General features: G+C 41.2%; 1 protein-coding gene across 3 annotated transcripts in view; it reads right to left on the bottom strand.

Moving 5' to 3' along the window:
- tcf4 (transcription factor 4) overlaps window positions 1-25,687 on the bottom strand; it is a 283,617-nt gene that overhangs the window by 125,165 nt on the left and 132,765 nt on the right. For all 3 annotated transcript variants that reach the window (XM_079256445.1, XM_079256444.1, XM_079256446.1), the window contains one exon: window positions 24,212-24,270. In XM_079256445.1, the coding sequence (XP_079112571.1) occupies window positions 24,212-24,270 (59 nt within the window). The remainder of the gene's footprint in view (window positions 1-24,211; window positions 24,271-25,687) is intronic.

A 25,687-nucleotide genomic window follows, 5' to 3' on the forward strand; every position in this document is an offset into this window, starting at 1 on the left:
GTCTAAAGTCGTCGTTCAGGAAGGAAACGGCGCTAAAAACCCGGCAAGCTCCACCTTATTCGTCTGATTCTTGTCTTCTGTTGTCAAGGTCTCAAACAGATTAAAACATCCAGCCATCATCTAAACCAGCTTGCAGGGTCATAATGAGGCTGAAGCTTATCGCTGGTCCATCGCCACGGCAACTCTCACCATCACTCCTAGGCAGACTTTAAAAACACAGACAATGATGCTAACTGCCGCACCGCCGCGCAGCCGGGACACTAAACCAGCGTCATCTGATATTCAGGTTGCACGTGGTCGTCCACCGAGCCGTCTGGCAGAGAATCGACGACAGAAACGACGTCGATGAGGCCGGAGCTCACGTGGAAACGATGAGCTGGCTTTAAAATGCAGAAGCAAACGCGTCACAACGACAGCCTGAGACGTAAAAGCATGTCTGGTCATCACCGAAAGCATTTCCAGCAACTAAACACACGTCTGAAAGGATGAATTCAAACTTTCAACTCATTCTGGATTAAAAATAAACCTGAGAATGAAGAAAGCATCGGGGTTTATCCTCTGGGGAGTCGAATTAAACTAAGATTAAACTACGATTCATCACTGCACTGCCCAGAACAACGCAGATACATTCACCTGGTAACACCTGCACGTATGTACAGATAAAAAAACAACATAAATACAGGGATTAAATCAGGAAGAAAATAACAAAAATAACGACTGAAAATCAGTTTAATACATTAAAAATTGATAAATAAAATAAAGTCGTTAAACAAAAACAAATTAAGAAGAATTTGCAGCAACAGATGTCAAAAGGTAAATTATATCAAACATATTATAATACATATAACATTTATTATTTAATATTATTATATTGTATATTTTAATAATATATATCATAATAAAGTGATATTTTTGTATTTTTACTGCGAATTTAATTTTGTTTTTATGTTTTGGAAAATGCAAATAATTTTAATTATTTTAACAATTTAACTATTAAATCAACTTATTTATCTGTTCTAAAGACTTAGTCATTTTGAAATTTTATTACTAAGATAGTATTTTGTTTTAACACTGATTTTATCATGTGATATCACTTAACATTTTAATAAATTAATATTTTATATATATAACTTAATTCTTATAAATGATCATTTCCCTAAACATGACATTATAACATCAGTATTTATTTTTACTTGCTGTAGAACAAGTTGACATTTGTTGTTCTTATTTTTCTTAGTTAAATTTAAATAAATTTTGTGTAAAAATAGCAACAGAATTAAAATCTGACAGATGAACATCGATAAAACAAAAAGACAGATTAATAGAAAGTCTCTGTTATTAACTAACCTTTATCTGTGACCAGATAAACGTAGGTTGTAAGGATAAGAAAAATAATCCGATGCAAACTCACCTAAAGTATTAAAATCATACGAAATATTTCTGAAATCTGGATTAAATCAGCTGCCGGGGGAAAGACGCTAAAACTGCTAAACTCTGCAGATGGAAGGACAAAAGAAAAACAATCAATAGTTTAATAAAAAGGTAAACATTGAGAGAAAAGCAGCCTATCCAACAGGTGTGGAGATATTTCCACAAACCTCATCTGCAAACCTGCATTTTTCCCACAATCCCCGGTGCTGAGAGGATTATCATTCCAACCATACAGTCCTGCAATAATGGTCTCTTTCCTCTGTTTTACTTATTGTATTTTCTCTGTGTCATTATGTTTCTGTGTGAGAGTGTGTCTGGGCTCCGGTACCCAGCTGCTCGCAGAGACGATATTAACTAAGATAGATTACCAGAGAGAGGCGGAAAGGGAGGGAGAGATGCAGAGACACGTACAGAAAGAGAGGAGGAAAAAGAAATCTGAGGTTAGACACTCAGAGAGAGAGAGATGGAAACAGATGAGGAGAAGAAGGTGGAGAGATGCAGAACAGAGGAAGACATGATTAGAAAAGAATAAAGTCGCCCCTGTGATGGATGGTTGACTTGCTTCAACAAAACCAACATTTCCTAAGTGATTCTATCTCCCTCCCTCTTCCTCCGTCTCTTCCTCTCCCGCTCGACCCTCCGTCCTCATGCGACTGAAAAACGCTCACATGTCATCAATTTCCACCATCGCAACCGTGAGAGACGGAGAAAGAGGGAGGCAGGAAGAAGTCATTAATTACCAGGAAGTGCTGGCGAGGCAGCGGCGCACCTGTACGCCAGCTTCGCTCCAGCTGACTCGCACGCACACACGTGCGCATACACACACCGACACACACTCCTGAGGGAGTCAGGCCCCGAGGCTGCGGAGAGCGAAAACCAGCAGAGAGGGCTGGGAAACCGCTGGACACACAGATGGAGCGACGGGGACGTGTCTGACAGGACGGGGTGACGGCCGCCACCGGTGGTGGCATCACAAAGGTCTTTTCAGCATCTGTCTGTTTCCACAGCAACCAAATATTTCCCACATTTTTTTTTGGGTTTTTTTGCGTTTGCTCAGCTGTGAGTGGAACAACATGTAAGTCCTTTTTCTGGGGACGCCCCTTTTAAACGCTGTCCTCATTCTTTCATGCGTGGTTTTGACTCGACTCATGGCGATGGGCAAAATTCATCCAGGTGAAACCCAACACACGGGGCGCAACAAGCGATGGCGCCAAGTGACAAGCGATGGCGACAAGCGATGGCGACAAGCGACGGCGCCAAGCGATGGCGACAAGCAACAAGCGACGGCGACAAGCAACAAGCGATGGCGCCAAGTGACAAGCGATGGCGACAAGCGATGGCGACAAGCGACGGCGCCAAGCGACGGCGCCAAGCGATGGCGACAAGCGACGGCGACAAGCGATGGCGACAAGCGATGGCGACAAGCGACAAGCAACAAGCGATGGCGACAAGCAACAAGCGATGGCGACAAACGACAAGCGATGGCGACAAGCGATGGCGACAAGCAACAAGCGACGGCGACAAGCAACAAGCGATGGCGCCAAGTGACAAGCGATGGCGACAAGCGATGGCGACAAGCAACAAGCGATGGCGACAAGCAACAAGCGATGGCGACAAACGACAAGCGATGGCGACAAGCGATGGCGACAAGCAACAAGCGACGGCGACAAGCAACAAGCGATGGCGCCAAGTGACAAGCGATGGTGACAAGCGATGGCGACAAACGACAAGCGATGGCCACAAACGACAAGCGATGGCGACAAGCGATGGCGACAAGCAACAAGCGATGGCGACAAGCGATGGCGACAAGCGACAAGCGATGGCGACAAGCGATGGCGACAAACGACAAGCGATGGCGACAAGCGATGGCGACAAGCAACAAGCGACGGCGACAAGCAACAAGCGATGGCGCCAAGTGACAAGCGATGGCAACAAGCGATGGCGACAAGCGATGGCGACAAGCGATGGCGACAAGCGACGGCGACAAGCGACGGCGACAAGCGACGGCGACAAGCGACGGCGACAAGCGACGGCGACAAGCGATGGCGACAAGCGATGGCGACAAGCGACAAGCGACGGCGACAAGCAACAAGCGATGGCGCCAAGTGACAAGCGATGGCGACAAGCGATGGCGACAAGCGACGGCGACAAGCGACGGCGACAAGCGACAAGCGATGGCGACAAGCGACGGCGACAAGCAACAAGCGATGGCGCCAAGTGACAAGCGATGGCGACAAGCGATGGCGACAAGCGACGGCGACAAGCGATGGCGACAAGCGACAAGCGATGGCGACAAGCGACGGCGACAAGCAACAAGCGATGGCGCCAAGTGACAAGCGATGGCAACAAGCAACAAGCGATGGCGCCAAGCACCAAGCGACAGCGTCACACATCACGTCTCGGGTTGCTTGTCTCTGAGAAATGTGATTGGTTCTGATATTGGAGGGAATTTTGGTGGTTTCACTGCAGAACGGGACGGATGAAGCACAAAGATGACAAGTCGGGAGATTTTTCTCGAGCTGACAGAAATCTTCGTCTTAATTCTACTTTTATAAAAAAAATTATTTAAAAAAAAAAAAAGAAACATCCTGGTGAACGTCATCATTTCATGTCAGGTCTTGAAGTCGATCCAGAAAAATCCATCCAGTTTATCAATTCCTTACTGGAAACCATTGCTGACTGGTTGTAGAGCCTCTGTGTGCACGTCTACGTGAACGAAGGCGAAATTTCATATGCACGAATTTTGCTTGTCGCTTGGCTGGAGGAAAGAAGCAATTTTCATCATATTGCGCAACTTCCATCGGGAATGAACGGAGAATCAGCGACTGTGTGGCCTTTGGTCAAAGTTCTGATAAAAATCTGATCAACCAGACCACCAGGTTCTGATGAAGATCAATGTTTTCTTGCCTCAAAGTGAAACACGTTTTTTAAAAGAGCCAATTTGTTTGAGAAGTGCAGTGTGAACGCAGTGTTGTTGGGCCGACTGTTCTGATGTGAATAAACCCTAAATCTTAAGTGATTTGGACTGGAATCAGGCAAAAAGAAAAAGCTTGGCCTGCACATCTCTGGTTAAAACGACAGGTTTAGTTTCAGCCAATCACATGTTTTAAAGTCAGTTTGTGTGTGTTTAATGTGATATTAGTTAAACCTCAGGGATGCATCACAGCAACACTCAGACATACAAACACAGCAGGACTGGATGTGCACGGGATTGCCAATGACGTCTTCCTCCAGCTTCCAACTAACACACACCCCCAAAAATTACACACTCCAGTCAAACACACTAACCACACAAAACCACACTAAGCAGTTCAAAGCATTTCTCCTTAATTAGCGTTCAACGCTTGGCTTGACAAATAAATAGCGATCATTTAAGAACACTTAGAGAGGAATCAGACAGCACATTACACCTCACAATATCTGGCAGCTTCCTGAATGCAATTAAAAGGATGGGGCGGGTGGGTAAAAGATGGAGGGAGGGCGACAAGATGAGGGGAAGAGATAGTAGTTAGAGTAAAACGGTAAGAGAACAGGGAGAGGAAATGGTAATGGATGAAAAAGAAGGGACAAAAGTAAGGTAGAGACAGATAAAAAGGGAAGAAGGGAAGAAATATTGGGTTAAAGAAAGGTGAAAGGAGATGCAGAAATATGGGAAAAAAACGGTTCAAACTGAGGTAGGAAGTCAAAGGAAAGAGTGAAACACAGAAGTAGGAGAGAGGAAAATAAAAAATGAGTAGGAGACAGGGTGGAAGAAGAAAGGAGAGACAAAAATGAATAAATGATAGATGGGGAGACAGATTTATATTTAGAGATGAAAAGAGAGATGAAAGGAGAATGAAAAATAGGCTTCCCTGCAGTGCCATCTTGAACTGATCACTCCCATGATGCCTCCGTCCCAGCTGCCTTCACTTTGTAGTTTTGTCGACGTTTAAGTTGTAATAAGCAGGAGAACACACACACACACAGGAGAAGCAATGCTCCTCGTCTTAGTTTAGGACTTATTATTAAACTAATTAGAACTACTGAGTAAGAGGACATTGTTCAAACTTCAATCAAAGTCAGAATAAAAGCATATAGCATGCTAACTGCTACATGCTAACTGCTAGCGTAGAAACATATCAAGCATCAACACAAACTCAGTCTTGGCCTGTTTGAACTCAGGGCACCGTGTTTAAGTGCTTCAGCTCAGACACACAACACAGATGTCATGGTTTACAGGCTTTCTGTTGAATTTGGTCTTTTGATTTCTTAGTTTCTTTGTTTTTGCTGAGTTTGCCACGTGGTTACTCTGTTTAGTTTTACTTAGTGTCTCTGCTTTTCATCTGGTCTGCATTTACTGGCTGCTACACCTGCTCTTTGTTTGTTATCATCCCCTCATAATAAATAATCCAGGTTTTCCATTGTTCTGGGCCAAATTCTTGTCATTTCTGGGATTTGAACCACTGCATGGAAAAGCTTTAGCCCCACAGTACATGGGGTACTGACCTGAACATTACTTACAATCAAAATTTATGAGGCTTCATTCATTTGTAGCAGTTTACTTTGTGCTTTCCATGGTATTTTTCTAACTAAACAATAAATTTTCTGAGTTTAAACCTTATAAAGATATTTTTAGCCCAAAGCCTAATCAGTTGGTGAGATATCTTGTGAACACTGAATTAATGGAAAACTAAAAAGAATGATATTTTTTCCGTTCGAAGCTTTACAGACCCTGTTACTTAGCCACCTTCTCTACAGGTTACATGAGAAAAATACACCTTCAAAAAGAAACCAGAGGGGTTTTTAACACTTCTTAGAAAGGACTTATTGGGAACCGCTGAATGCTTTAAACATGCATGTAAAAATTTATGTTTGGTCAAGAACTGTCCAGTACATTTCTAAAACCTTAAAGGATGTTGGTAAACCATCATCTTTAAGGAAAAAAAGAGAAAACTTCAACCTTTTAATAAATTAAATAAAAGGAATTCAAAAGTAAACCTGACAATGATAGCTGCATTCACATGGGAGTGGATGTTGCAATCCCTACTGTTTGCAGGATTCTTGCCTGATAGCTGCTATGAGCCTTCACTGATGGTACGCATTGTCATTTGTGTAGCTTTCAACCATACATCACAATACACCCTCTGCTGAAGCAGGCGTTGATCAAGCCTCAGTGTGTGTCCTGCAGTTAGTCTTCTGCCTTAGCGGCTCAGGTGGTGTCACACCGCTTCAGCTATAACCTCAGTGTTGGCCAAATTTAATCTTTTCAATAGAAAAATCTGATTAGAGGTTCAACCTGACATGTTTATAGAGATAGTAGTGGTCCCATCAGTCCTGTAGTCCAACGTTGCTGCCGCCATTTTTCAAATAACCCCCACATCGTAGAAACAAAAGCCACCTCAGAAACTAACCGAATGCTTTTGCCTGCTGATCTGTTAGTGAAAAGGTTAAAACTACATCTATCGATGAGATCAACATTTTTTCCAATCAAGGCTGATTAGATAAGCTGATGTATTTATATAACGGATTTTAATTCTGACTGGACGTTCAGTCGGATCAAAATGCTCCATGCTAACACATCCATCCATTCTCCTCATATCTGGGGTCGGGTCGCGGGGGCAGCAGCCTAAACAGGGAATCCCAGACTTCCCTCTCCCCAGCCACATCTGCTAACTCTGCGGGGGGATCCCAAGGTGTGCCCAGGCCAGCCGAAAGATATAATCCCTCCAGTGTGTCCTGGGTCTTCCCCGGGGTCTCTTCGTGGAGGGATGTGCCCGGAACACCTCACCGCCTGTATATGAGATCTTGTTCTTTTGGTCAAGACCCACAGCTCATGACCATAGGTGAGGGTAGGAACATTGATTGACTGGTAAATTGAGAGCTTTGCCTTCTGAATCAGCTCCTTCTTCCTTCTCCATGACAGACTGGCGCAGAGTCCGCATTACTGCAGACGCCGCACCAATCCGCCTGTCGATCTCACGCTCAATCCTTCCCTCACATTTAACTCCTCCACTTGAGGCAGGACCTGACTCCCGACCCGGAGAGGGCAATCCACCCTATTTCGGCAGAGGACCATGGCCTCAGATTTGGAGGTGCTGATTCACACTCGGCCGCGAATCTGTCAAACGAGAGCTGGAAATCACGTCCAGATGAAGCCAACAGAGACCCAATCCTGAAGCCACTAAACCAGATCTCCTCAACACCTCGGCTGCACCTAGAAATTCTGTCCATATAAGTTATGAACAGAATCGGTGATAAAGGGCAGCCTTGGCGGAGTCCAACCCTCAAATCCGACTTACTACCGGCAATGCGGACAAAGCTCTGACACCTGTCGTACAGGGACTGGACATCTCCTACAAGGGGGTCCGGTACCTCAAACTACCGGAGTACCCACCACAGGAGCCCCAGGGGGACACAGTCAAAGACTTTCTCCAAGTCCACAAAGCACATGTAGACTGGTTGGGCAAACTCCCATACCCCCTTCAGGACCCCAGAGGGTATAGAGCTGGTCCACTGTTCCGTGACCAGGACAAAAACCACACTGCTCCTCCTCAATCCGAGATTCAACTACCTGATGGACCCTCCTCTCCAGAACCCCTGAATAGACCTTTTCAGGATGGCTGAAGAGTGTGATCCCCTATAGTTGGAGCACACCCTCTGGTCCCCCTTATGGAAAAGGGGGACCACCACCCCAGTCTACCAGTCCAGAGGCACTGTCCCTGATGTCCACGGGATGCTGCAGAGGCATGTCAGCCGGAACAGCCCCACAGCATCCAGAGCCTTAAGGAACTCCGGGTGGATCTCATCCACCCCCGGGGCCTTGTTGCCAAGGAGCTTGTTGACCACCTCAGTGACTTCAGCCCCAGAGATAGGAGAGTCCACCCTCGAGTCCTCCATCTCTGCTTCCTCACTGGAAGACGTGTTGGTAGGATTGAGGAGGTCTTCAAAGTATTCCCTTCATCGACCCACAACATCCCAAGTTGAGGTCAGCAACTTCCCATCTCCACTGTACACAGTATTGACAGAGCACTGCTTCCCCCTCCTGAGCCTGGGGATGGTGGACCAGAATCGCCCCAAAGCTGTCCGGAAGTTGTTCTCCATGGCCTCGCCACACTCCTCCCATCCCCAAGTTTCTGCCTTGGCGACAGCCGAAGCTGCATCTTGCTTAGCCTGTCGATACCTTTCAGCTGGCTCCAGAGTCCCACAGGCCAAAAAGCCCCAATAGGACTCTTTCTTCAGCTTGATGGCATCCCTCACTGCAGGTGTCCACCTGCAGGTGATGTGTTTATACTATGGATGTTAATTCTGACTGGACGTTTAGTCAGATCAAAATGCTACATGCTAACACAGCTATTGCTGTGTAATCTGATGAAAACCACCAGGTTTAGCCAAGTATTCAGATTAAAAGCCTGATCAGAATATACTCACTTGGATCAAAATTTTATATTCTCATGATACTCTCCATGCCAGCTATGTCATCTGTTTGTCAGTGTACTGTTGTATTGTACTTTATGCTGGCAATGCTAATGAAGGAACCGAACTTAAACAAAACTGGTTGATATTTGATTTGAATACATTACTTACATTACTTGGTCTTAAACCTATAAAGCCAAACATATCATATTTGATATACAGTCCTTTTAAGGTGTAACTGATCCCGAAATGTGCTCTGGCACCTATAATACAAATCCTGTACTGCAATTTTAAACCACTGAGTTGTTTGTCCATTCAGAGACACCGTAGTAATGGTGACACAAATATGGCAGCTGACATGTGCGTGGACCCACATCAAATAGATATGAAATAAATATGGTTTATTTTAAAAGAATAAAAACATAAATTATTTAGTAAAGTGATTACATAGATCAATAGAAAGGAAGATTTTAATGTCATTAACTTTTGATTTAGTTACACAATGTGTTTGGATTTCTTGTGTCTTTCTTAGTTCCGGTTTCCTGTTTTATTTTTTTCCCTTGTTTGGTTCGCTCATCTCTAGTTTCCTGTTCATTAGCTCACCAAGTTTGATTTTCAGATTCATTTCACCTGTTCTGAGTTACTCTCTCCATGTATTTATACCACTTGGTTTATGTTATCAGTTACTGGTTCATTGTATGTTAGTTTCACGTGTTTTCTTAGTTGTCTTGTAAACAATACTTTCCCTGTTTTTTCTTTTTTCTTTTTTTTTTTAAAATTAAAAACCATCTTTAATCTGCATTCCTGCCTCCCATCCTGCATTTGGGTCGACGCCTCCACCAAAAACCCTGACACAATGCATCATTAGGACTGTGAAGTTTGCAAGGAACCATAAAGATTAAACACATGCAAGAAAATCAGTGGATTAAATACAACAACCAAAGTCATGAGTAGCACATAATGCACAAGCATGATGGAGACGGCATTATGACCTCAGTTAGATCAAAGTTCATGTTTCAAATGTCTCAATAAAGATGTTGCCAAAAAGGGAGTGACCTTTGACTTACCATAAGCTTGTTAAAATAACGCTGCGTGTAACCAAAGCTAAAAGTGGCCTTGCACAGTGCTGGGAAAGTAAAGAAGTTCAGCAAAGTTTGGGGAATTGTTTGGAATATAACTACAGAATGCAAACCTTTGGAATTTATTCTATTAAGTAGCTAAATCTGATAAAATCCACAACTGGTTTCAGCTCATTTGAACCAGTTTAAAGTCAAAGCGTTCATAACTTAGTTGCATCTGCATCAACCTGAGCAAGACATCCGCTGAGATTTTGTTGCTGAGCTTTAATGCAAAAAGGGACCCTTTTTACTCCTAAAGCCAAACATAAATGTGTTTGAAAAGCCCAAGGCCTGGGTTGCATTTCTTTCACATTGAAAAGAAGATGAAGGCTTGTGGGATTCAGGAAGTTGTTGCTTCATCTGTCACAGATAAGAATCCACAGGAAGTCCTGCAGAACTGAGCTCTGATGAAGGCAACACATGAAAAATATCAGCTGGCTTTTCCACATCTCGCAGATCAAGACTGGATTGCTTAAATGTGTGCGTGAATTAGTGCATCTTGTTGGTGTATGTGTGTCAGCGAGCGCCTGGTTTAACTTAACGTGTGTGTCTGTGTGTGTCAGCTCTGCAGTGTAGACTTGACAGCTCAGTTCTGTTCTGTGTCTGTTACCAGCTGTTAGAGCTCACTGGCAATTTCAGTGTGTGTGAGAGTGTGTGACAGCACAGTGTTTGATGTTAGACACATCAGAGAGGGGAGAGGGTTAACATCACTGCCAGACAGAGAGAGTAGCTCCCTGTGCTGCCTTCATGATGCCTGACAAAAACTTGTTAAATAAACAGCGTTGCCTACTGCGGGAATAAATCAAATTATTTGACCTTTTCGACATCTAAGTAAACGGATTGACACCAGCAAGCACTTGGGTCTCCTCTCAGGGCTTTACTGTTTTATAGCATGTACTGTAGCAGCAGGAGAATAAGATTTAAGTCTGCATACTGGACTTTGTGGAAACCATGTCATTAGCAAACAAACTGTTGATCTATTTGTTTACTAAATGTTGACATTATTGTCATAATTTCTGGTTAAATAAAAAAAAAAAGCACAAAGCCTCATAAATAAATTACCTGGGAGCTTCTGTGGAACAACGTTAAAACACTCCCGAAGCAACCAAAAAAGTATTAATGGACGTTGATGTAATATGTGCTAATTACGCAACATGGTATGATGCTATTGTCTGGTCCCTAAAAGGTGCCAGAATCTGGTCTAACACTGCTAACACTGGAATGTTTCCAGGGAGGGTTGGACTACGTGAAGGTTGCCTTTTGTAACCGATTCGGTGGACAGAATTTGAAGGATCAGCCGAGATGTGGGTGGATCCGGTTTGGGTCTCGTCTCTTTGCAGATGATGTGGTTCTGTTGGCTTCATCAGGCCATGATCTCCAAGCTGTAGCTGGAGTGATGTGCAGCTGAGCGTAAAGCAATTGGGATGAGAATCAGCACCTCCAAATGGATGGAGACCATGAGTCTCAGCCGGAAAAAGTGTCCTCTCCAGGTTGGGAATGAAGTCTTGTCCCAAGTGGAGGAGCTCAAGAATCTCGGGGTCTTGTTCACAAGTGATGGAAGAATCAAATGAGAGATCAACAGGTGGTCAATGATGTGGACTCTGTACTGGTCAGTCGTGGTGAAGAAGTTGTTGAGCTGAAAGGTTAAGGGTTCTAAGTTACCTATAAATTTACATTCCTACCCTCACCCATGGTCCTGATCTGTGAGTAACGAGGAGCTAGGTGAAGTGGCTATGGCATCTGATTAGGATGCCTCCTGGACGCCTCCCTGGTGAAGTGTTCCAGGTACATCTCTCTGGGAGGAGACCTGAGAAAGACCCTAAAGGGATTGCATCTCTTAGCTGGCCTGGGAACACCTGGGATCCCCCAGTCAAGCTGGTGAATGTGGCTGGGAAGAGGGAAGTCTGGGCTTCCCTTGCCTAGGCTGCTGCCATGGTGACCCGACTCCAGAAAAAACAGCAGAAAATGGATGGAAAAGGATGTTTACAGGCTACTGGCTGGTTATTAGACAGTAAAAACAAATATTTAATTAAATAATACATTAATATGACTATTATTCAGAAATATAAGACTTTTTCAGTCTGTTTTTGTGCTGTTTGTTTATCAAAAATTGGGTATGATTAGTTTTTAAAAGTTGTTACATTATTGGTAGGAGTTTAACTGGGCTGGAGTTTCATCCCAGCACATATATTGTGGACGTTAAACCTGATTTATTTTTTTTTATTAGGTTTTAATAATAACAATTTTATTCTTTTAAATGAAGAGGTTGTTTTTCTCTATGTGGTCCAGCGATGGACTGGCGAGCTGTCCAGGGTGTACCCCGCCTTTTGCCCAAAGACTGCTGGGATACGCTCCGGCTTCCCCACAACCCTTCATCGGACCAAGTGGTTGGGATAATGAATGAATGATTGAAATAAAGAGAAATAAATCCACTTTTTTGCTGTGAAATAACACATATAATACTGAGCGAAGGTTAAGCAACTGAGCACACAGAATTGAGCTCCATGTTTATTTTAAAGGTAGTGAAATAAACTGACTGAAAAGAACAAAAATTAAGCTTTTAAGCTGAAACCAAAGGGTCAGCGTTGCAGAGATTCAGTTATTTGCGGTGAATAATGTCGACACTACACCAGTTTAATAAAGTCAACTGTTTCGATCTTATAGCTGAAAAGTTGCCCTGTGCATAAAAATGCTGGTTCACATCACACCAGAGGAGCTAATCCATCAACTCAGGACCAAAACTTCTGATTTAAACATGACTGCTCCTCATGCAGTGTGATGATCTATGGTTGCACATCATATTAATATCAAAAAGAAAAGCTTAAGGGAACACATATAAAAGCTTAAACCATAATGTTGAGGCTTTAAACATTAGTCTAAGACTTTGGTCCAGGCTACATCCACATGGAGACAGACGCTCTATTCCTCTCCGAGTTGAACTAAAAGGAGACCTGCAGCTGCGTCACGTCACCCTGACGCTGGGCGGTCATGACAATCACACTCTTCATATAATGGATGACAAACTGTCACAGCTGATGTTTCAACACACTGCCGGTATAAATGAGTCAGGCGTTTTGAGCCCGATTGTGATCGATAGTAAAAATAAAATAAAGCGTCGATCTGTGCGGCCGGTAGATGAGACTAAATGACGACGGAGGGTCTCTTGAGAGGGAGGAGAGCAGCTGGATTCGTGCATGTGTGTGTGTGTGTGTTCAGACCTGGAGAGCAGCTGTGAGTGAAACATCTCACCACACACAAAGATGTGCAGGATGAGTGGAAGCAGCAGTTATTTGTTCATTTCAGCATTGATTGTCTGAAGGTTTGACCTGATAATAAAACCGCTGTTTCTTTTAATAATACAGACACACAATTAAGATTGGTCCCATCAGGACAAACCGTCTTCCACATGCTTTATGAAGAGCTCTCTGAATGCAACAGTCTTTGAATTGTCCTTGTTTTTTCTCAGTGGACCAGCTGTTGGGGGCTTGTACTTCCTGTTGCCATGGCATTGGTCAGAAAACAGCCAATGGGGACGTGCTCAGAGGACGAACTGAATGAAGTGATGATGAACACGCACACACACTCTCTTGGTAACCAGATTCCACAGTAAATCCCCCACACAGGAACTGTCGGCCTTGTAGAGGAGATGGACAATCTCACACACACACACACACACACACACACACACACACACACACACACATCTCTCCATCCTGACACATTCCACAGATCTGCAGGAGTATCACATCTCCACAGTAGAGAGGCATAGTACATATCTATCTATCTATCTATCTATCTATCTATCTATCTATCTATCTATCTATCTATCTATCTATCCGTCCATCTAGCCGCTTATTTATTAATTCCTTCGTTTCAATTCTTTTATATAGGGTCCAATGAGACAAGAAGTTCAGGAGTGAAATCAGTAGGGCTGTGACGATACGCTTTTGTCCTGATTCAATTTGATTCCAATTTTTTGGGTGCCAGTTCAATTTAAATTGTGATTCTCACAATTATTTGATATTGCTGATTTTTGTTGATAAAAAAACAAAAAAAAAAAAGTATAAAACGTTTTATTTGCTCGTCATTTTTCTTGATTTTAATTAGAAAAAAAACGACACAGTAGCCAGACCATCATTCTGCTCCTATAATGCCCAAGAAGACGAGTTAAAAAAATTTTATAAAAACAATAAAAATGACAAAAATTTTATAGTGGATGAATTTTACTGATTAAAAAAAAAAGATTTTTTTAACAACAACAAAAAATTTTTTTTAAAATTGTGAAACGAAAAATCCAGATTTTCTATTTTTTGATTCGATTTTCTCATCCCTAGAAATCAGACATAACTCCCTCCTGCACAAAGTAATTATTATTTCCAGATTAATAAAAGGCACACAGGACGCTGAGATTGCTGCAACACCTACATAATAAAGTTCCAGCACAAGATTCTCTGCTCAGATTCACATGAAAATATTTTCCAGATAAATTACACACAAATCTTGTCATCGCAGAAACCTTTATACATTAAATGAAAATGGTTGAACCTTGTGAAGTATAATCTGAATATTTTGCTGTGATTTTGGCGACAGCGTCAAAGTATGAGACTTCCTTCATTTCTGGACCGCCGTAGAGCTGCAGGCAACGAACCAGCAGCAATCTGATTGGACAGTTTGATGCATTGTCTCTGTCCAATCAGTTCACAAGTGACAGATTTCTACTTCAGTTAAATGCATTGGAGAAAAACTGTTTTAAACAGTTTTTGGCTTTTTTTTTTTTTTATTTGTAAAGATAAAACTTCCGAGTGATTTTGTATAACTTGCTGAAATTTAAACCACTGCAGGATAAAAATCCCTTTTATTGCCCTTTCGCCACATTTCTACTGGAGAAACTTTCCTGAAAAGTGAGCAGAACTCGTCGTTCAGCAGAAGGAATGGCCCAAACGCCACGTGAGGAGGTGCAATCCATCAGCCTGATGAATGTTTAAAGCGCTCAGTGAATCCAACTACAACTATTACAAGCCGACCTCGGAGAGAAGGATTTAGAGAAGAAAGTATTGCATGAAGCTCAAGGTCTGTGGATGCAGAAAGGAGGAAGAGGGAGAGCTGGATAATGTCAGTCTGAAGGTTCACCTTTCATTCCTCTGCTGCAGCCGCGGATTTACTTCAGAGAATTAGAAGATGGCCTTGACATCAGGGCTGCACATCAAACAGCAGATTCCTGCAACAATGTGCTCAAAAGGAACAAATTCAGGAGTGTTTTCCTCTCAACAGCCATGATCCAACGCAGTCGTACGGTCTTCACATGCAGACGTCTCTAATGAAGTGCTGTGAAGAAGTCTTTATTTCAAAACATCAGTCATTTTTTTGTATGGTCTGGAAATACATTTTTTGGATCGTTAAGCTGCTTAAATAACATTTCTGTTGATTAAAATACTTTGCAATGTTGTGTGAGCTCCTTTCTTGTTCAGACACTGTAAAAATTATCAGGTTGCTTCAACTTAAAAAAATTACTTTTAATTGCTGCCTAAAAGAAGTTGAGTCAACTTCATGACAAACTTCTATTAAACTAAAAGTTGAAGCTTAATTTGTATTTTGGGGAAGAAAAATGGCAGAAAACCACAAATGTGACATTTATGTTCTTTTACACTATGCATGATGAGCATTTATACACACCTTATTTCATCTTAAGAAGCAAAAAAAGACGTGAAACAAGATCTGAAAGATGCATCTGGACTTTTAGATGATCCATCGACTGATCACTGAATCCTCATCAGAAATGGTCACCATGGAAACATGGCTGTCTACGAATCATTCTTAAAAGGAAATTGAATGCACTTTATAAGCCAATCTGAAACAGTTCTCTGACATGTCAATTAAACTTTAGAGCTGTGCTTCAGTAAACGCAGCCGTAGTTTGAGTGCAGCTGCTTTTTTCTCAGCCCCACAACAGCAACTGCTCAGGCGACGCTTCGTTTCAGGCAGCTCCATAGACCGTATATAAAAAGATGGGCGGAGCCTCCGTGACGACACCCGTAGGTTTCTGAAGAGCTGATTGAAGCTCGGTGGGCGGTTCCTACCATCGCCATCTTGGCAGAGGCCAAGATGGTGTGTCGTCTTGCCCGGAAAATATAAATATAGGCAAAGAGGTGGAGCTGAGAGGGGGGCTGTGAGCGTCATGGTGGATGATTGACGTTGAGTGAACTCCGAGCTTTCTGTAGCTAAGAGCTAACCGAGCAAACCGGGAGATAACAGGAGCTAACCAGCTAACGGAGGCAAGCGGGCTAAAGCTAAGTCACGATGCTAACCGGCTAAAGACCGCGGCTGTTCTACGTTCTTCTGACTTGAAGCCGGAGATTGGTACCTGTCAATCAAAAGGACACGCCCCTAAATGTGCCGAACTTTGAGATTAAATTACTTTTAAACGGGCAAGTTAGAAAAAATTAAAAACATGTCTGTCATGTTTATTTCTGCTGTGAAGTTGGCCTTTTTAACATGGGAGTCAATGGGGATTAGCTCTGTTCTGGAGCCCCTAGTGGATGAAGGGGGAACTGCGGTTTTATGCACTTCCACAGAGGCTTCACTTTTAACCGCCGGAGGTTGCTGCTTGGTCTTTACCTCTGTCCATCCACAGATTACAGGTTGCTGATTCAGCCAGCTACCAGCTCCTTGTTGCTTTTCTTTACAGGCCACTCGCAGGATTATATTTAGGTGTTTGTACGTGATCAATACACTTCTGAATGTCTTTTCCATTCCAGTAAATGCAGACATGAAGCCGACTACAGATGTTTCTGTAGAAAAGTAGAAAAGACTGAAGCAAAAAGTAGAGAAAAATACAAAATCAGAAAGAAGAGACGGCGAATGAGAGCAAAGGAGGATACGTTGAGAGCTCTCTCTCTCTCTCTGCAGTCTCTTGACCCATCAGATCAGCGTGGAGGTCAGAGGTGAATGTGTTTGGAGAGCCCTCTACGAGTTTGAAGGACCCGTTGAGCTCGGTGAGGTCCATGGAGGACTGAATGAGGAGATGATGTCACATCTGCAGATAGAAACTCGGCGCCGCTCGCTGCTTATTTATCCCCGATTATTCAAAATGCAAATATTTTCCCTGTCGCCTGCATTTCATGCAAGAGAGTAAATTTAAATGTATATTTATGGAGAAAGCTTGCGAACATGAGGAGAAGTGTGGATGTGTGCAGCTTGTTTAATAGGTAAACGCAGCTTCTGAGGGCGTCTGAAAACTTGGGAAGCTTCAAAACGATGCCTTCAGCACTTTCCACTGACTGATGTGTGTGTCTGCATGTGTGTGTGAAGGGGTTAAAGGCTTTTTTTCATGTTGCATTCCAGAGAAACCTCACATCCAGCCCTCTGCTGTCTCAGCTTTAGCTACCGGCCCGAGCCTAACCCACTGATCTGCCAGGCGATAACTGCATGACAGGCATGCTTTGGTGTGGCTGAGCACGCCTGTGTGTGTGTGTGTGTGTGTGTGTGTGTGTGTGTGTGTGTAAAGCTCTGGACTGAATGAATGAAAAAGTAAAAGAGAGGGGAAAAAATGAGAATGGGGAGAAATAACTATTTTCATCCCTTCATCCTGATGATGATGGTCTTTCTGCTACATAGACAGAGTGTCCCTTTAGATAGCAGCTACAGGAAAGCCGTGTGTGTGTGTGTGTGTGTGTGTGTGTGTGTGTGTGTGTGTGTGTGTGTGTGTGTGTGTTGGTCGTATAATATGCTACCCAGGAGGGTGTTTCCAGCGTGGTTATGGGAGTCCAGGTGACACTTGGCAGTTGTGAAGCAACAAATTAGAGCCGTAAAATGAGGAAAGAACAAACATGGAGGTCCTCTTACGGCTGAAGCAGGAGGAGTAAAAAGTGGAAAGATCGACTCGATGAGGAAATATCACAAAGAGGATCCAAAGTTTAAAGGTTCATCCTCTGGGGAATATAAAATAACTCTTCATGAAGATAAAAGGGTGTTTGTAATAAAGGTAAATTAACTTGCAGGTTGCATCAATGTGAACATTGATCAGGAATCATCCGATGGGATCAGGAATATCTACAGACATCAACGCCGATCGCTGTTTTAGTCCCAACGGGAGGATTTCGTCTTAAACAAAGAGGCTTGTTGCAGAAAATACCACGTGGCCTTAAAGGCCGTTATGTACGGAGACTTATGAGAAGAAACGACAGGAAACAGCAGGATTTATCTTCTGAGCGGGTCTGAAAGCAGAGCTGCACAGTGGGAACAGTTCTGGTGGAGGCTCCACCCTCAGCCCACCTCCACCCAGCCGCCTTCACCCAACACCACCTGGAAGGTGGTCAGATGAAGAATGTTTGCCTTCCTTTGTTTGGTGGTTGGCAAGAAAACAGCAGAAACAGACGTAGATAAAGATAATATGATGAAGATAATTTGTATTTTGGCAGAAAGCGTTGCAAAACACAACAAACCACTTCTGGACTTTTCTAAAATTTATTTTCTTTATTTTAACTGATTATTTTTGTTATTTTATTTGATATTGTTTATTAATTTATTTTATTTATTTTTTATTTTTCATTTGTTTAATATTTAATTGTATTTCATTCCAGCCTTTTTTGTTATATTTTTGTTATTATTTTATAATTTATTTTTAATTGTAATATTATAAAATTTAATTGTTTTTCATTTCATTCCAGTCTTTTTTGTTATATTTTTTCTTATTTTTTTTTAAATAATTTATTTTATTTTTAATAATTCAGTTAGGTGTTCAGAGGTTCGTACTCACTATAAGCTTGTACTTGTCACTTATAAACCTGAGCCTAACTGGGTGGAAATGAACTCTTTCAGGGTAATGGTTGTTTTGTTGTTAAAAAAAAATTACATTTAGAAATAAAACCAACTTCTTTCTGTGTTATAGTTCAGGAAGCCAGAAAGTGAACAGTAAACACTGCGACTGTATCAACTTCCGCTGATGGATTCTGACCAACGTTGACAGTTAGCAGAAGCTTTGGCGCTAGCAGCTTCTTGTTAAGCTCACCAACAAAACAAAGCCTGTAACCGGTTACATCGCATCGCAAAGACAAAAAGTAACTGGTTATAACAGGACAAGTCGCTCAGTGATCTCCGGATAAAGGCACCAACAGAAAATAAACAACAAACAGTTTTTCTTTCATTTTGTTTAATTAAATTTAATTAAATTAAATTTTACTTCATTTTTCTCTTACATATATTTAATGAAATACTGACACATGCTGAAAAAAATAAACATAAAATCAATGGTTGTCTTGGTAACAGGCTAAACATTTTCTGCGATTGTCAGAGTTGCAAAAACCTTTTTGTTTCATCAGCAACGCATTGACCAGGCAACGTACAACTGTATTCACGCCACCTTCTGCCAGCCGGCCATGGCGTGGGGGGGGGCTGTTGTTGTTTGGCTGTTTTATAGTGAGAACAGAGCTAAATGTTGGGGGGAGCTGGGCTCTAACCTTGGCAGGAAGCCATGTTTGCCAGCCCCCATCACCCATTTATAGCTCGGCGAGTCCCCTTGACCCTGTCAGATTGCCTGTTCGCAGCAAAACGACGAGGAGCAAAAGCTCCGTCGTGCAGAAAATAAACAGCAGAGACAACTGTGTTTCCTGGTCAGAAACATGCTAAAAGCTGGACTTCGCTTTGAGGTTCACTGTGAAGGTAAACGGACTCGTTCCATGTTTCAGTTCACTGTGGAAACTGATGTGTCGCGTGGAAATATGGTCGTATTATAAAATAATTATCTGACACGAGTGAAAAGGGTCTGAATGAATGTATTTATGCAGAAAAGTGTTGGTACGAGAGCGATGTTTAACATTTAAACGGATAAACTGGTCGTAACTAATCGCACATTAAAAAGAATAAATGTAAAACTGAACCCAATTTAACAGCAAGTTACCTGAACTTAACTCCACAGGTAGAAATCGGCTTAGCTTGGTGGGAGACAGGTGAAGTGAAATGGGGTCACTGGAAATCTTTCTGCTGTTACGATTTGAGCTCAATCCTTTTAAGTGATTTTTTTTTTTTTTTCCTTTTTTACTCTCTCTTTCTCTCTCAATCTTTCACTAACAGCCAAGGATGTTGGACTTCAGCCCAGCATGTAAATTAATCTGCCATTTCCAACAATTTCCATCAGGAGCCATTCAGACTGTGTAGCAGGATAATTTGACAGCAGCCTGGTAGGAAAATGGGCAGCGAGGCAGTAATGTTTGATTTATTTCATATTTTTGTCCTCTATGGTTTGCTGTTGCCTGGTACAAAGGCCCCAGCTGGATGTAAGAGGTGGTTATAAATGAAAGATCAGCGCGATGGATGCTGATAAATGGATGGATGGATGGATCAAAGAGTTATCAAGTCAAACTGAATTTTAGACAAACAACTGAACAAAAACAGGAAATGGATGAGTATCAAATGAATAACTGAACCGAGGGACAAATGGATGGATTCATCAATAGAAAACTAAACAAATCGACTGATTAAGGACCAAATAAATAGCAATCGGTCTGGTGAACCAAAAGTGTAATTGTACCAAAATACTGACACCAGTAAGGTGGAGTGATAACGCAGCAGTCTGTACATGTAAACCCTGCATCGTAGTGCCACTGTGAGGTTTTCACTCCGATCACCAGTTAAAGAACTGATTACCAGTCTACTGAAATCCTTCTAAACAATCTCACAGTTATCGATCAGTTAGCGCCGCAGCTTTTGTTACTGAAACCAAACAAGAGACAAACTGACAGGAAATCGGTGAGTAAAAGAAGCTTCATGAGTTTGTTAAGAAACACCTTGGATTGTTAGTTATCAGCTGCAAAATTAGTAAAAGTTCAAGGAATGAATGTATGAATGTATGAATGAATGAATGAATGAATGAATGAACGAACGAATGAACGAATGAATGAATGAATGAATGAATGAATGAACGGACAAATGGACTGATGGACGGACGAACGAACAAACACAAAATTAAAAACAAATGAACTGAGATTGTACTATTATGATAATATTGAATATACTTCAGTTGAACCTAAAACATAAATCAGTGACTCATTATATGAATGAATGAATGTATGAATGGGTGGATGGAAGGATACATCAATGAACGAATGAACTAACAAACAGACGGACAAATGGATGGATTGATGAATCAACAGATGAATGAATGAATGAATGAATGAATGAACAGATGGATGGAAGGATGAATGAATAAATGAACAAACTATTGAACAAAAGAAGTACAATAATATTGAAAAGCTCAGCAATTGGACAAGTCCTGAATAAATGAACACATGAAAACATGAAACATTGCAAGGTGAATGAGTGAATTCAAATACAAATGAATCACTAAAATGTTCTCATAAAGACAAACTGAACCAACAACTATAATTAAATGAACAAAGCAGGTAACTGACGAAGCCATGACCAATAGAATATAAAATAAAACAAACGTAAAATGTTAACGTTAAAATGAACAAGTGAATAAAAAAAAAACGATTGAATGAATTAATAGAGGACAGAGGACAGCTCAAACAGACTCAACGTCAACCAGTAGCTATATTTAATTCAGCCTATGGAAGATATCTGCATGTAAACTATTCCAGTACACATTTGGCATGAGGAAAAAATAACCGGCATCTCTTTATGTGTGTGTGTTTGTGTGTGTGTGTATGTGTGTCTCTTTATTCTTGACGTTGTCATGGTCAAATCCTGTCCTCATGACAGAAAGGAAGGGATCGAATGGAAAGGAAAGGCCTTTCTAAAGTCTGAAAACATGCTCGGGTTCTTCAGATGCCAAACTGGGACTCTCACCCTTCGTCACTCTGCGAGGCTGGCTCTACATTCTGTGTCCGAATTGGAAACCCACACCAGGAATCTTGTCCTGGATCAATACATTTAGTAAAATTTACCCAGTTCTCCTGCATCCTTTATTTGAAAAATAGTATTAATCGCTTTTTATTATCAGAGGAATTGCAATGTCCACTATTCTACTCTACAGAAGATTCTTTCCTCCACACTGGTTTTCCTTTTTTCACTCCATGTTTGCAGGTTCACTGAAAGTCATTCCGATTCATCATTTAATATCTTAGTATTGGTCAGTTTAAAACCATAAAAAATAGTGATAATAAAAAATAGTAACAAAAGAAAAAGCTAAAAACAAAATGAAGAAAAACAAGTCAAAATCATCTCAAGCGCTGCACTACTGGAGCAAAGAAACACAACACGAACAAGGATAGCATACACACACAGTTAGCTTTGTTGACTAAATGTAAACAGATTTAACTGAAATATATTGTCGTCACTCTCAGAAAATAAAGGAGAAAAGGGCAAAGAGGTAGAGCTAAGAGGGGGCTGAGGTTGATGGTTGACACCCATAATATTACAACCTGCCCGTAGCTAAAAGCTAGCTGAGCTAAACCGGAGCTAACTTGCCCAAATTCATCATCCAAAATTAACTACGATTTCAGCAGCTAACATTTGTAAACAGCATGAAAATGGTGCAGTTAATGTTGAAATAAATATAATTCTGATGAAAGTCTGCAAAACATTAAGCTTCCAAATAAGATGTTTTAACTTTTAATAGTCAAATCCAAAGAATTTAAGTAATAATTAATAAAAGTTCAAATAAAACCTGCTTTATGCTAAGTGCTATGCTAACTGGTGGCATGCTAACAGCATGTTAACATTTTCTAAGGAGCATGGAAACAGTAGCGCTAAGGCTGAAAGGAAAGAAACTCATTCTGCAGATTTAAGTCTGCAAAACAAGATATTTTTACTTTTAATAACAGGTAAAGCAAAATACTTAAAATGATTCATTCAACTGAAGGAAAGTGCTGCTTTTATGCTAATTGTGATGCTACCTAGTAGGATACTTTAAAAGAATGAGTTATGAAACAAGCTCTGCTGCATGATTAACGTTCAACTCTTATTTTACAACTTTAACACCAAACTGATCATATTTAAAGAGTTTTAGAACAACTGTGAGGAAGTGCTTTAGCAAAAACGTCTTCATATCGGCAACAGATCTAAATTCTCCACAGCTATCCATCTGTTTTCTTCTCATTCAAAACCCAAAGTTCTTCATTTTCACCAGTAACATGTTTTTTGCACAGCTTACATTTTCCTTCAAATATCTGCATGGTACGTTTTAATCAAAAGCTTTTTGAGACGAAGAGAAAAATTAATGTATAACATCAGGCTCACGTGTCCAGCAGCCTGAGCTGGAATGGAGCTGATGGAATTTATTTATTTTCTTTTTAACATAGCGTTCAGCGAAATAAAGCAAAGTGGGTCTGTGTTTCATTTTCAATTGGCAGAATCAGATCCCAGCATCTGTAGATGTATTTAATTATCAGAGTTCGCCTCATCACAGATATGTATAGACCATGAGAACAGCAGAGGAAAAATCCAAACATTTGTTAAAGTCCACACAACACCTGGTGCAACTACCTGACAACAACAGACTTTAAAGTCAGATTTATGAATGATTCATATAAAGTTTGAGATATATGGATAAGTTAAGTGTTTTTTTTTCTAGAAGTGATTGAAAACATGTAACAGCTGTTGTTTATAGCAGTCATTAGGCTGATTGACAAGTGGGAAGCTGAGAGTGTTTAATGGTGTTTATCATGTGAAGTTTAAATAATGGCAGGAAATATGTGCATGTCATGAAGACACCATAAAGTTCCAACTTTAACTTTACTGGGGAGCAACTTAGTACTCAGTCGACATGTAGAGTCAGGAACAGCATAAATCAAAGCTAAAAGGATAGATGTGGCTTAAAATTGCATCCGTAAGCTCTAACCTTAAGGCTCCATTTTGGATTGAGAAATAAGATTCTTGCAAGATTCTTTCAGTGTTCTGGTTCGTGTCAGAGATGGAAATCGTGTGCTGAACTTGATTTTGTCCACCCAGCGCCAGAAATGACGAGTTAAGTCAGTAATGCACTTGCTTTTAATCATTCAAGCATGAATGATGGCAGCCTTGCATATCCGGCATCTGTTTGGAGGTTTAGCTGTTCACATCTTCTAAAATCAAGGCTCTGTATTTATCAGCAGGGCTCGAAGTGCCAGCCAGCGTTGGAAGCAGATTCCTAAAGTATTTCCACAAGCTAACTGGATGTATTCAGGTAACAGCCGTCATAGACAGTTAGCAACTACACCCATCAATAAACCCAGTATCATCCCAGCAGTTTGCGCCTCTGTCTTTCCCATTTTCTTGTGAACTTGGGGTGAAAGACGCTGTGCTTTGATAAAAGAGGAAATTATCAGCAGAACTGACCTGATGGCAGTGTGGGTTGGACTCCCTGCTGTACGAGTATGAGCTCCTCTCAGTTTTACCTGGAACAGGAAGAAAAGAAGATGCAGTTAGTACAAAGAGACATCGCAGAAAGAACTAGCCTCCATATTTACAGAAAAAACCTTCAATGGTGGAGAAAAGAAGCGTTAATCACTTATTACGTAGATGTAAGAGGAAAGGGATAAAAACTGCACGCCTCTGACTTCATAATGCGGACGAATCTTTTTGTCTTCATTTGTAAAGAGTAGAAAATGAGAAAACAACCCTTTTTAATGTCTAATAAATCACATTTCATTCAGTTTCTGAGACCTATTTCATCACCATGTGGTAGAAATCGTGGTAAATATAAGCTGTTGTTTGTCTTCTGCCCCCTGGTGGACACGTGTTACATTACAACTATTATGACATTGCAAGGTAATACATTAAAAAAAATAATAATAATAATTGTCCCTTTTTATTTATTCATTTACATTTAGTTAAATATTAAGATTTAAGATTTGAAAAAAAAAAAAAAAAAGAAATATCTTTTTCTTTGGCCAGGTATTAAAGAGTCCAACCTGTTTCCTCATTTATTCATTTTCACTGACTTTATAATGTTTCTGTCTTACAAACAGAGGCTACTTAAGATGTATTTCAGACCCATCGATTGTTTAAAATAAACAGAACAGACATTTATGACAGAATAATTACTCTCTTAACTGAAATGTCTGTTTAAAGTTGTATTTAATCTGCTGCTGATGCAAATTTTGGCGTAATGAGACCAAACGAGAGAATACTGATGTCTCTCAGTCGCGAAGGTGTTACGGACCAACTGGTCCCACAACACTTCCTGTCCTGAAATAACATTTCTATCTAAACGTTGACAGTTTGATGAATAAATGCAATCATTTAGACATTAAACAGCACAAAATAAACAGCAGTTAAATGGATTTGGCTCCCAAACACGGCGGCATCTCACTTCATAGAAAATCTGAAGTAGAAAAAGAAGTGAAACGAGAATTTCCTGCTTGAAGAGTGAATCTGTGTTTGTTTGTGTGTCCAAACGTACATCTGTCACGCTCGCGATGCATAGATCTATACACAGAACGGAAAGGTTCACACTGCAAACACAGACTTCTCACGTTTCCTTCAGGTTCACACTAAATATGAGTCAAAATATTTCATTAAAGACGATGAAAACCGGGAAGCACGTCTCACATCAGATCCATAAGATGACTGGATGAGAAGGAACTACGTCTTCTGGGGAATTTCTTTAATGGTAGGTGGAGACATCCAGAACATGCCTCATTCTGTGTCTCAGTGAACAAATCTGAGTCCATGGAGACTCATTAGCGTACTTACTGAGCAACTGTACACAAACCAAACACAGTATCAGAACAGAAATTAGTTCCTGCAGCTCCTGATGTAATAAACAGGACCGACGATGACAGACTGAACATGTTTTCTTCCCTCCATTGT

Source organism: Telmatherina bonti (assembly GCF_933228915.1).
Source record: "Telmatherina bonti genome assembly, chromosome: 17".
NCBI lineage: Eukaryota > Metazoa > Chordata > Actinopteri > Atheriniformes > Telmatherinidae > Telmatherina > Telmatherina bonti.